We start from the raw sequence: 12,906 nt of genomic DNA on the forward strand, positions 1-12,906 counted from the left end.
CTGGTTCAAAAATAAATACCATCCTGGAAGCCCAGGTCAAATATATTACGCGTTTTAAAAATGGAGGACAGAAGACCATACGACAGCCGGCATGGTTAAAAAGGGAGGTATAGGAAGCTATTAGAGCTAAAAGAAAATCCAGAAAATGGAAGAAGTGGAGTGGAGGAGTGGCCTAGTGGTTAGGGTGGTGGACTTTGGTCCTGGGGAACTGAGGAACTGAGTTCAAGTCCCGGCACAGGCAGCTCCTTGTGACTCTGGGCAAGTCACTTAACATAGTAACATAGTAGATGACGGCAGAAAAAGACCTGCACGGTCCATCCAGTCTGCCCAACAAGACAACTCATGTGTGCTACTTTTGTGTATACCCTACTTTGATTTGTACCTGTGCTCTTCAGGGCACAGACCGTATAAGTCTGCCCAGCGCTATCCCCACCTCCCAACCTCCAGCCCCGCCTCCCACCACTGGCTCTGGCACAGACCGTACAAGTCTGCCCAGCACTATCCCCGCCTCCCAACCTCCAGCCCCGCCTCCCACTACCGGCTCTGCTATCCAATCTCGGTTAACCCTCCATTGCCTACCACATTGAGCCTGCCATGAGTGGGAAAGCGCGGGGTACAAATGTAACAAAAATAAAATAAAAATAAGAAGGAACCAACTGGAAATAATAAGAAACAGCATAAGGAATGTCAAGTCAAATGCAAAGCGCTGATAAGGAAGGCAAAGAGGGACTTTGAAAAAAAGATTGCATTGGAGGTAGAACACATACTAAATTTTTTTTTAGGTATATTAAAAGCAAGAAGCCAGCAAAAGAATCAGTTGGACCTCTAGATGACAGAGGAGTAAAAGGGGCGATCAGGGAAGACAAAGCCATAGTGGAAAGATTAAATGAATTCTTTGCTTCGGTCTACACCGAGGAAGATTTGGGAGAGTTACCCAAGCCAGAAATGTCATTCAAAGCTGACGAGTCGGAGAAACTGAATGAAATCTCTATAAACCTGAAGGATATAATGGGGCAATTTGACAAACTGAAGAGTAGCAAATCTCCTGGACCGGATGGTATTCATCCCAGAGTACTGACAGAATTGAAAAATGAACTGGAAGAACTATTGTTAGTAATATGTAATTTATCTTTAAAGTTGAGTGTGGTACCAGAAGATTGGAGGTAGCCCTTGTAACGCTGATATTTAAAAAAGGTTCCAGAGGATATCTGGGAAATTATAGACTGGTGAACCTAACGTCGGTGCCAGGCAAAATGGTAGAGACTATTGTAAAGGACAAAATTAGAGAGCATATTCAAAAGCATGGATTAATAAGACAAAAGCCAACATGGATTTAGTGAAGGGAAATCTTGCCTCACCAGTCTATTACATTTCTTTGAAGGGGTGAACAAACATGTGGATAAAGACGAGCTGGTTGATATTGTGTATAGGGATTTTCAAAAGGCGTTTGACAAAGTACCTCATGAAAGACTCCAGAGGAAAATGGAGAGTCATGGGATAGGAGGAAGTGTCCTACTTTGGATTAAAAACTAGTTAAAGGATAGAAAACAGAGAGTAGGGTTAAATGGTCAGTATTCTCAATGGAGAAGGGTAGATAGTGGGGTTCCCCAGGGGTCTGTGCTGGGACCACTGCTTTTTAACATATTCATAAATGATCTAGAGATGGGAGTAACCAAGTGAGGTAATTAAATTTGCTGATGACACAAAGTTATTCAAAGTTGTTAAGTCATCAGAGGATTGTGAAAAATTCCAAGAGGACCTTACGAGACTGGGAGATTGGGCGTCTAAATGGCAGATAATGTTTAATGTGAGCAAGTGCAAAGCGAAGCATGTGGGGAAAGAGGAACCCGAACTATAGCTACGTAATGCAAGGTTCCACGTTAGGAGTCACCGACCAAGAAAGGGATCTCAGAGTCGTTGTTGATGAAACCCTCTGCTCACTGTTCTGTGGCGGCTAAGAAAGCAAATAGAATGTTAAGTACTATTAGGAAAGGAATGGAAAACAAAAGTGAGGACGTTATAATGCCTTTGTATCGCTCCATGGTGCGACTCCATTCTCTTCTGTTCTACAATTAACCCTTTTGACAATAAATGTTAACTCCCTAATCTCCAACTGGTCTGTCTTGAATAGATTGTAAGCTCTGATGAGCAGGGACTGTCTCTTCATGTTCAAGTGTACAGTGCTGTGTACGTCTAATAGCGCTATAGAAATGATACCTAGTAGTACTAGTAGTAATAGCAATGCTGCTCAATTACACACCCCGGAAGTATCTGCTTTACAGAGAAAATAATGGCTTCTTTTCCCACCAGCTCTGAATTCCTAAATAATCCTGGCTGATTTTATTAAGATGTGCAGGAGGAATTTTATACTTACTTGTTACAGTAGGGTGAGTCTGTTCAGACGTCTCTGATTTAGGAGGATCCATCAAAGGGAGATCTTCCTCTTGTTTAACACCGAGTGAGATCACAGATGTTACAACTGGAAGGTCTGTTAAGAGAAAATACATTAGAAGGAGTCATCAAAGATACAATAATACTAAATTAGGAAATGAACTTTAAGTCTCTAAACGCCTGGAGACTTTGATCTGAAAATTTAGAGACCTTCAACCCCAAAACATTTACTTACTCTTAATGAGATCATCTGGGTTTTCTTTTTCCTCCCACTCAAAATGTTGAGTGAAATATTTCTTGTCTTTGTTCTTAACTTTGAATATGACATCAGGATTAACAATTGAATAACCCATAAGTAAGAAGGAAAATACCATTTAAATTTGTATGTAGAAGCCCTGGGGAGGTTCCATCTGTTTCCTGTTGTGAACAAGCAGTACTCAGTTAGGCGCTGTTGATAGAATAGTGTTTTGCGCCGGGATCGGCGACCAATTTTGGGTGCAAGGATTTACACCCACTGAAATCTGGTTTATACTCTTACACAGAAGTTGTAGTTCTCAGGAAGAAGGGTCAAAATGTTGTTGTACAGAAAAGGGACACAAAAGAGAGGGTAAAACAGCATACAAAATAATACAGAAACAAAAAAGCAACACTGGGCCTTCAGGATTGAGATGATCAAAGTCTCTTGTTTATTAATTGACGGATAGACCCGACATGAGCCGTGTTTCGGCGCACTGGCGCCTGCCTCAGGGGTCAGCTAATCCTGATCAAAAAATTGTAGGTGGTACTGTCACAGTGTAGCACCTTTGATGTGGAATGGAGTCTCAATTGCTCCCAGAGCCTGATCAGCATGGACAGTCTTTAGAAGCGGGAGGGAGCACCGGCATAATTTAGTTATCAATCCAGCCACTGCCGAAACGGGGGGAGAGGAAGCAGCAGCTCACTGTAACACAAAATCGTCTCAACTCAAGTAAAATCCAATTGGAAGAACTTGAACACGAAGTCTTCCTGAACCGGAACTGAAGATTAAACTTGAACCTGAAATATAACCAGAACAAAAACAATACAGATGTCTGGGGGGGCTATGGATTGATCTGCTATGATTAATGGAAAGAAAATTATCAGGTATGATACATAATTTTACCTTCCATTTCATCAAGCAGATCAATCCACAGACTGGTGGGATGTACCGAAGCAGTACTCACCCAGGGCGGAACATGGAAATCCCTGAACGCAACACTGAATCTCCAAACTGGGCCTCGGCCCAAGCAGCCACATCCAAGCGGTAATGTCGTGAGAAGGTATGAGCCGACGCCCAAGTTGCCGCTCTACAAATCTCTTCCAAGGAGACGGATCTGGACTCTGCCATCGAGGCCGCTTGTGCTCTAGTAGTGTGCGCCTTCAGCTGAATAGCGGAAGCTTCCCTGCAGCCACATAAGATGCCGCAATCGTCTCCTTGACCCAATGTGCCACAGTAGGCTTAGATGCCTGCAGACCCTTACGAGGGCCTGCGAACAGCACGAACAGGTGATCCGACTTCCAGAAGTCATTGGTCACTTCCAAGTATCTGATGATGACTCGTCTCACATCCAGACATTTGAGAGCAGGGTACTCCTCTGGGTAATCCTCCCTATGAAAGGAGGGTAGACAAAGCTGCCGATTCACATGGAAGCGAGAAACAATCTTGGGCAGAAAGGAAGGTACTGAGCGAATCGACACGCCTGCCTCAGTGAATCGCAGGAATGGCTCTTGACACGAGAGTGCCTGGAGCTCGGAAACTCTTCTGGCTGAAGTGATAGCCACCAAAATGACCGCTTTCAACGTCAGGTCCTTCAGCGATGCCCTCGACAAGGGCTCAAAGGGCGGCTTCTGCAAGGCCCGTAGCACCAGATTGAGATTCCATGTAGGCACTACTGAGTGCAGAGGAGGGCGCAGGTGATTAACTCCTTTGAGGAAGCGCACCACATCTGGCTGCGAAGCCAGGGAAGCACCCTTCGAACGGCTCCTGAAGCAAGCTTGAGCCGCCACCTGGACTTTAAGTGAACTGAGCGACAGGCCTTTCTCCAGACCCTCTTGCAGGAATGCCAACACTGAAGATATTGGAGCAGTGAAGGGCGACAGAGAGCCTGCCTCGCACCACGATGCAAAGATACGCCAAACCCTGGCATAAGCAGTAGAAGTAGAGCGCTTCCTCGCTCTCAGCATAGTGGCGATGACCTTGTCTGAGAAGCCCTTCTTCCTCAGCTGCTTCCGCTCAAGAGCCAGGCCGTAAGACCAAAGGGGGAGGGATCCTCCATCACCACGGGACCCTGATGCAAAAGGCCCCGCTCCACTGGCAGCCTCAGAGGTCCATCCACTGAGAGCCTGATTAAGTCTGCATACCAGGGGCGTCTGGGCCAATCCGGACCCACCAGGATCACCCGGCCCGGATGCTTTGCCACCCGGCCTAGCACTCTGCCCATCATGGGCCAGGGCGGGAACACGTAGAGAAGCTCCTGTGCTGGCCACTGCTGGAGAAGAGCATCGACCCCCAGAGATCAAGGGTCCCGTCCTCTGATGAAGAACCGCGGCACTTGGCAATTGGCCGAGGATGCCTAAGAACGCCCGAGCCGACAGCTGCCACTCTCTGGGATCCAAAGTATGGCGACTGAGAAAGTCCGCCTTAACATTCATGACTCCCGCAATGTGGGCCGCCGACAGCTGTTCCAGATTCGCTTCCGCCCACAGGCATAGCTTCATGGCCTCCTTGGCTAGAGGGATGCTCCTGGTACCTCTCTGGAGATTGACATAGGCCACAGCCGTGGCATTGTCCGACAGGATCCGTACTGGCCTCAGCCCCAGGACCGGGAGAAACTCTAGAAGCGCCAACTGAATGGCTCGGAGCTCCAGGAGGTTGATAGACCACTTTGCCTCAGCCGGAGACCAGAGCCCCTGCGCTGTCCTTCCCAGGCAGTGGGCTCCCCAGTCCGTCAAGCAGGCGTCCGTCGTGACGACAACCCACTCCGGGGTCGTGAGAGGCATTCCTGCGGACAGCTTGTCTGGCCTCAGCCACCAACTCAGCGCCTTGCGCACCGCTGGATCCAAAGGAAGGCGTACAGCGTAATCCTCCGAAACTGGAGTCCACCGCCGCAGAAGAGAGTGCTGTAGTGGTCTCATATGAGCCCTGGCCCAGGGCACTACCTCCGTCGTGGCCGTCATGGAGCCCAACAAAGCTGCACATAGTCCCAAGCCCGAAGTGTAGAGGATGCTAGGAACTGGACCACCTGGGTCCGAAGCTTGACGCTCCGGTTGTCTGGCAGGAACACTCTGCCCACTTGGGTGTCGAATCGAACTCCCAGATACTCCAGTGACTGAGTCGGGCGCAGCTGACTTTTCTCCCAGTTGACGATCCATCCCGGGGAGCTCAGAAAAGCAATAACCCTGTCCGTAGCTCTCCCACACTGCATAAGAGGGGGCTCGGATCAGCCAGTCGTCCAGATAGGGATGGACCTGCACTCCTTCCTTGCGGATGTAAGCCGCGATGACCACCATTACTTTGGAGAAGGTCTATGGAGCAGTAGCCAACCTGAACAGGAGGGCTCTGAACTGGAAATGGCGGCCCAGGACTGCAAAGCGCAGGAAGCGCTGATGAGGCGGCCAGATGGGGATATGTAAGTAAGCTTTCTTGATGTCCAAGGATGCCAGGAATTCCCCTTTTTTCACTGCAGCTATTACGGAGCGGAGAGTCTCCATCCGGAAGTGCCGTATTTTCAAGGCCCGATTGACTCCCTTGAGGTCGAGAATAGGCCGAACAGAACCTCCCTTCTTTGGCACCACAAAGTAAATGGAGTAACGTCCCTTGCCAAGTTGATCTACTGGCACTGGGACCACTGCGCCCAGGTGGATCAGGTTGTCCAAAGTCTACTGCATTGCCGCTGCTTTGACTGGAGACTTGCAGGGAGAGTTCACAAAGCCGTCTCTCAAGGGCCGGCAGAACTCCAATTTGTAGCCGTCTCTGATGACTTCCAGAACCCAAGTGTCTGAAGCTATCCTGGTCCACTCTCCCAGAAACGAGGATAGCCGTCCTCCTATCTGCTCTAGGCCATGGACCAGGGCCCCGTCATTGGGTATCAGACCCTGGGGGAGGGCCGGAGGACGAACCTCCGGGACGGTGGTCCCTGCGAAAGGAATACTGCTTGGGGGAGAAGTTCCGCTTGAAAGAAGAGGAAGAAGAGGAGATCGACTTTCCTGGGCGATACAGACGGGCTTCCTGAAATCGGCCCTTGGAAGAACCAGGGCAAGCACTGCCGGCCCGTGCCCTGACCTCCGGCAACCTCTTGCCCTTAGATGTGCCGAGCTCCGTCATAATCTTGTCCAGTTCGTCCCCAAAGAGCAGCTTGCCTTTAAAAGGCAACTTGGCTAGGTGAGATTTTGAGGCATGGTCAGCCGACCAGTGCTTAAGCCAGAGCCACCGCCGGGCAGAGACTGTCTGAGCCATACCTTTAGCCGAGGCTCTCAACACATCATACAGCAAGTCTGCCAAGTAGGCCAAGCCCGACTCCAGGGCCGGCCAGTCCGCCCTCAAGGAAGAATCCGAGGGGGAAGCCCGCTGCAACACAGTCAGGCACGCCCTGGCCACATAGGAGCCGCAAACCGAGGCTTGCAAACTCAGGGCGGCCGCCTCAAAGGCCAACTTTAAGGCCGCCTCCAATCTCCTGTCCTGAGCGTCTTTCAGGGCAGTGCCACCTTCCACCGGCAGAGCCGTTTTCTTAGTCACCGCAGTGATTAAAGAATCCACTGTAGGCCAGAGAAAGGCTTCCCGTTCCCCCTCAGGCAGGGGATACAGACGGGACATAGCCCTGGCTACTTTAAGGCTCGCTTCAGGGGAATCCCATTGAGCCGAAATTAAAGTCTGCATGGCTTCATGAACATGGAAGGTTCTAGGCAGGCGCTTAGTTCCCAGCATAATGGCTGAGCCAGCTGAGGCTGAGAGAGGGCCTTCCTCCGGAGAGGAAATTTTTAAAATGCTCATGGCCTGCACTAACAGGTTGGGCAAATCCTCTGAGCGATAAAGCCGCACTGCAGAAGGGTCATCTGCTCCATCCGAGCGGGGATCAATCTCCTCCAAAGAATCCCCTAAGGACCTTTGGGAGAACTCAGATACGCTGCCCTCATCCACATCAGAGGAGACAGAGTCCCCTAGGGCCTGGAGATCCACCCGAGGGCGCTCATCACCCTTATCAGACAGGGGAGCAGGGGCAGCGTTTTGCATAAGAAAAGCCTGATGCAGCAGCAAGATGAACTCAGGGGAGAAACCCCCCCAATCTGTGCACTTCTGCAGTCTGGGCCACGGCCCTAGAGGCACTCTCAACCTGCGCTCCCAAGAGCAGGGGAGAGGCGCGCTGCGCATCCAAAATGGCATCTGTCGCAACACTCCACGAAGGAGCCGCGTGGGAAGAATGGCGCTTTAATTTTGCTGACTTTTTACTGTCGCCCGAGTCAAGGGCGACCATACTATTAACGTCTCCCACCTCAAGGGCAGCCCAAGAAGAAGCCGTCCGAGCAGCATGGCCGGCCAAAACCGGGAGGGTGGCTAGCGGGGGATGGACGCCTAAGGTGGGAAAGGCTGCCGCACCGGAAGAAAACCCGGGGAACTCTCCCGACTCCAAATAGGCGCCCAAAAAAGGCGTCTCTGCCCTTGAGCCCCCCACTTCCCCGCTAGACGTGCTCACGCGGTCCGGGGAGCTTCTTTTCGCGCCCTTGCCATCCGACGCCATAGCCATGTGAAGACCGTTCGGGGAACCCCCTGCCTGCTAGTAAAAGGTAAAATTACCTGCTTCTCGCTCCGAGCTGCAACGATTTGGAGTCCCAGTGAGCAGCTGCAACCAAAGATGTTTTTCTCTCAAAGACATCTATTTTTCTGTTTTTTGTTGTTTTTTTTTTAACGGAGCCAGCGGGAGGGGGGAGAAAAGGAGGGACCTGGAACCACCAGGTTTCACTTGCTCAAGAAGAGCCCTCAACCCCAGGTACTCAACAAAACCTAAACAATTAGGCTTGGAGACCTAGCCAGAGCTGCTGCTGTGTGACCACACACCTGCTGAGATAGAGAACATACTGAGGAGTTTCCGGCAGCACATGACCACATATAGGGAGGCAAAGATTGCTCTCTATCTCCACCTGCTGGTAGATGGACACAACCCACCAGTCTATGGATTGATCTGCTTGATGAAATGGAAGTTCAGTTGGAAGAAGCAGTTTCATCATTAACTTTTGTCAAGTTGCCAACAGCTATTCAGGCACCTACCCCAATTCAAATGCATAGGCGGTCGGTGGCCCAACTGTTTGGGGAGGCTAAAGGGGGTGGGGGTTAGGGGTGGAGCTTACATCCATAATTGTCTAACACATAGTAACATAGTAGATGACGGCAGAAAAAGACCTGCATGGTCCATCCAGTCTGCCCAACAAGATAAACTCATATGTGCTACTTTTTGTGTATACCTTACTTTGATTTGTACCTGTCCTTTTCAGGGCACAGACCGTATAAGTCTGCCCAGCACTATCCCCGCCTCCCAACCACCAGCCCTGCCTCCCACCACCGGTTCTGGCACAGACCGTATAAGTCTGCCCAGCACTATCCCTGCCTCCCAACCACCAGTCCTGCCTCCCACCACCGGCTCTGGCACAGACCGTATAAGTCTGCCCAGCACTATCCCCGCCTCCTAACCACCAGCCCCGCCTCCCACCACCGGCTCTGGCACAGACCGTATAAGTCTGCCCAGCACTATCCCCGCCTCCTAACCACCAGCCCTGCCTCCCACCACCAACTCTGCCACCCAATCTCCCCAATCTCTGCTCAAAGAGCTCACAAAACAAAAGAAGCAAGTTCCCACAATGTTTCTGCACCAATATAACACGTACTAGGGTGTCCCTATAACCAGCCCCTCCAAATAACACACTGATTTAGGATTAATAACAAATTACTACTGTAAAGTTATTCCATTATTATACTTCCTCTGTGTACATCCGTATGCTGCACAAAACCGGCATGTTTGAAAATATTAGTGAGATTAAATAAAAATGCTACCAACAGGGACGACAACATGGATGCACCAGCTGCTAGGTTTGTTTGCTTTGTTTTAAAATAAGTAAAAATAAAATAGTCACAATTAATACCATTTATTAAATTTAGATATGTATCATATGACAAAGTATAAAGCGGGTGCTCAAAGCATATGCTAACCACAATCGCTGTACTGCAAAACACTGTGCACAAATTTGTGCAAAAACACACTCAAAACCTTACTGTACCATAAATATTACACTGGGCAGACCCTAATACACCAATATACCATCCTTACGGAAAATGCAGACCATCAACAATATGAAGCAAGGGATCATAATATCACAATTCTTATGTAGAGCCACAAAATACCCTTTTAGGGTGGATAGTGTTCACAATGAGTTCCTTTTATTAACGACCAGTTATAGAACTGCCCACATGGTGCATATGCATGAGAGGACTGGGGGTTGTGTGTGAAAGAATGAGGAGATTTGGGGGAGGGGTGTGTGTGAATGAGTGAGTAGATTTAGGGGGAAGAGGTCTATAAGTGAACGAGTGACTAGGTTTGGAGGAGGGCTGCATGTGTGAATAAGTGAGTAGATTTGAGAGGAAGGGGTGTGTGTATGAATAAGAGAATAGGTTTCTGCGGAAGTTTGTGAGTGAGGAGATTTGAGGTGGTGTGAGTGAATAAGTGAGGAGATTTGGGAGAGGGCTGTGTGTGTGAATAAGAGAATAGGTTTCTGAGGAAGTTTGTGAGTGAGGAGATTTGAGGTGGTGTGAGTGAATAAGTGAGGAGATTTGGGGAAAGGGCTGTATGTGTGAATGAGTAAGGAGATTTGGGGGAGGGTTTGTGTGTGTAAATGAGTGAGTAGATTTAAGGGGAAGGAGTGAATGTGAATGAGAGATCTGCATAGCCAAAAAGACTTCCATGCCAGTAGTAGGTAGCTAGCTCCTGCTACAGTTATTTTGCTCATATACCCAGCTGGCACAGGAGCCGCTTCGGTTGTGTTGGCAGACAGTGCCATGAGTCCAGAGTTAATAAGGAGGGGGGAAGATGACTGTAACCAGAGCCTTTGTGTAATATCACCAGATCACATGGAACCTCATCTGGCTGGGGACTAAGGCAGCTGATTCCAACATTGCCTCATTTTTGTCTTTTGGTTTCTGAGCTCTTGGAATCACTGACTTTTAGATTTTCCAGCCAGGATGGGGCTGCAGTGCCTGGATGCAGTACCTCATGTTTGCTTGCTTTGTTTTGAGTGAACTGAAATGACGGCTGCGCGGGGGAGGAGGGGGGTGGAAAGTGGAAACATTACAAATTGGCTTGTGGCTTCCTTACCTTGCTTCCAGTGGACTAGATAGGTAAGGTTCACTTCCACTCTGGTCTTGGGAGCGCTTTCTCCCTTCTCCATCCCCTCCCGAGTTTTGTTTCTTTCTCCCTCTCTTCTGCTCGCTCTCCCCGTCCGCATGATCTGGTCACTTTTAGTCTTTTACTGCCCTGAAGCGCCGTTCTCCCTCCAGCGCTGGCGATTCCCATAGTCAGCCTTCTGCCAGCGTGCATCATCGGTGCCTCTACTCAGGCGCGTCCCGCCTACTCTGCAACTTCCTGTTTTCCGCAGAGGTGGGACGCGCCCGAGAGGCCCCGAGGATGCACGCTGGCAGAAGGCTGGCTATGGGAATCACCAGCGTTGGAGGGAGAACGGCGCTTCAGGGCAGTAAAAGAGTAAAAGTGACCAGATCACGCGGACGGGGAGAGCGAGCAGAAGAGGCAGGAAAACATTGGAGCCTTGCTTGGAAGAGGGAAGAAAAAAATATTGGCAAGAGGCGCATAGGCACCATTTTTTCTACAAACCTGTTTTGGGGAGCGACTGCTCCCCTTGCGCCCCACAGCTTGTGGAGAGTTTGTTCACTGTCTCTCAGATTGCAGTTTTTCTCAAGTGGTGGTAAACAAATTGGAGAATGTAGATTCTAATACGCAATGTTTTGATAAGAGCGTATCTAATGTTCAGAAGCAAATAGAATGTTAGGTATTTATTAGGAAAGGAATGGAAAATGAAAATAAGAATGTTATAATGCCTTTGTATCACTCCACAGTGCGACCGCACCTCAAATACTGTGTGCAATTCTGGTCACAGCATCTCAAAAAAGATACAGCGGAATTAGAAAATTTACAGAGAAAGGCAACGAAAAAGATAACAGGAATGTGACAACTCCCCTATGAGGAAAGGCTAAAGCAGCTAAGGCTCTTCAGCTTGGAGAAGAGGCAGCAGAGGGGAGATATGAAAGAGGTCAATAAAATAATGAGTGGAATGGAACGGGTGGATGTGAATCGCTTGTTTACTCTTTCTGGAAATACTATGACTAGGGGACACACAATGAAACTATTAATTAGTAAATTTAAAACAAATCGGAGAAAATATTTCTTCCTCCATGTGTAATTAAACTCTGGAATTCATTGAAAGAAAATATGGTAAAAGCAGTTACCTTAGCAAGGTTCTAAAAAAGGTTTCGCTAACTTCCTTAAAAGAAAAAAGTCCAAAAGCCATTATTAAGATGGACTTGGGGAAAATCCACTACTTATTTCTAGGATAAAACACATTAAATCTATTTTACTGTTTTGGGACCTTGCCAGGTACTTGTAAACTGGTTTGGCCACTGTTGGAAAATAGGATACTGGGCATTATGGACCTTCAGTCTGTCCCAGTCTGGCAACATTGTCCTACTATGGCACCATTCATGTGCATTTCTCCCTCTCCCTTCCCTTCCATCCATATGCATTTTCCCCTCTGCCTTGTCTTCTACACACACTTTCCTTCTATCCTCCTCTCCCTTCCCTTCCTTCCATTTGTATTCTTACTTCCCTTCCATGTGCATTTCCCCCTCTCCTCTTTCTTTTCCTTCATGTGGATCCCCCATTTCACTTCCATCCATATGCAGAATCTTCTCCTCTGCCTTCCATCCATGTGCAACTTCTGGCCCCCACCCTGTTCCCCCCTAGGGGTCCCACATGCCTTCCTACCTCCCACTGTCCCCCTCCTCAGCAGCATTGGCAAGTAGGGTTGGCAGTCTTGCTCTCTCCAGCTGGCCTGAAGCTTTCCCTCTGCTGCCTCCTTCCCACATGGCAACAGAGGGAAGGATCCTGGGGCTGGCTGTAAACAGCTTTAATCTATTGGTTACTTTTGCAGTATATTGTTTTAATAAACATAAACTAGACCTACTGCTTCACTCGACATGGACAAATAAGGAGAGAGAAGAGAAAGCTGGAAAAGCTGCACAGAAATATTTTCCTTTTAGTGCTGGAACCCTGGGTACAAGAGGAGAGAGAATAATTTCTTACCTGATCAGGAACCAGGGCAGACATTTCCCTGCTGTTTCTCCTCTGAATTCTGCAGCTGCTGCTGTATAGATTCAAGCTGGAGATTTCCCTTTTCCTGGAAAGATAAATAAAACAGGAGGAGGTTGAGCTGATTCCACGTCTC

The 12,906-nt window shown here is 48.8% G+C and overlaps 1 protein-coding gene across 1 annotated transcript in view; it reads right to left on the reverse strand.

The window, feature by feature from the left end:
* LOC115465473 overlaps positions 1-2,660 on the reverse strand; it is a 253,686-nt gene extending 251,026 nt beyond the window's left edge. Inside the window, exons 1-2 of the mRNA XM_030196004.1 lie at positions 2,627-2,660; positions 2,375-2,488 (exon numbers count right to left, since the gene is read on the reverse strand). Coding sequence (XP_030051864.1) covers positions 2,375-2,426 — 52 coding nt within the window. The 5' untranslated portion in view covers positions 2,427-2,488; positions 2,627-2,660. The remainder of the gene's footprint in view (positions 1-2,374; positions 2,489-2,626) is intronic.
* Between the last annotated feature and the right edge of the window lie 10,246 nt (positions 2,661-12,906).

This window comes from Microcaecilia unicolor, chromosome 1 (genome assembly GCF_901765095.1).
Source record: "Microcaecilia unicolor chromosome 1, aMicUni1.1, whole genome shotgun sequence".
Classification (NCBI taxonomy): domain Eukaryota; kingdom Metazoa; phylum Chordata; class Amphibia; order Gymnophiona; family Siphonopidae; genus Microcaecilia; species Microcaecilia unicolor.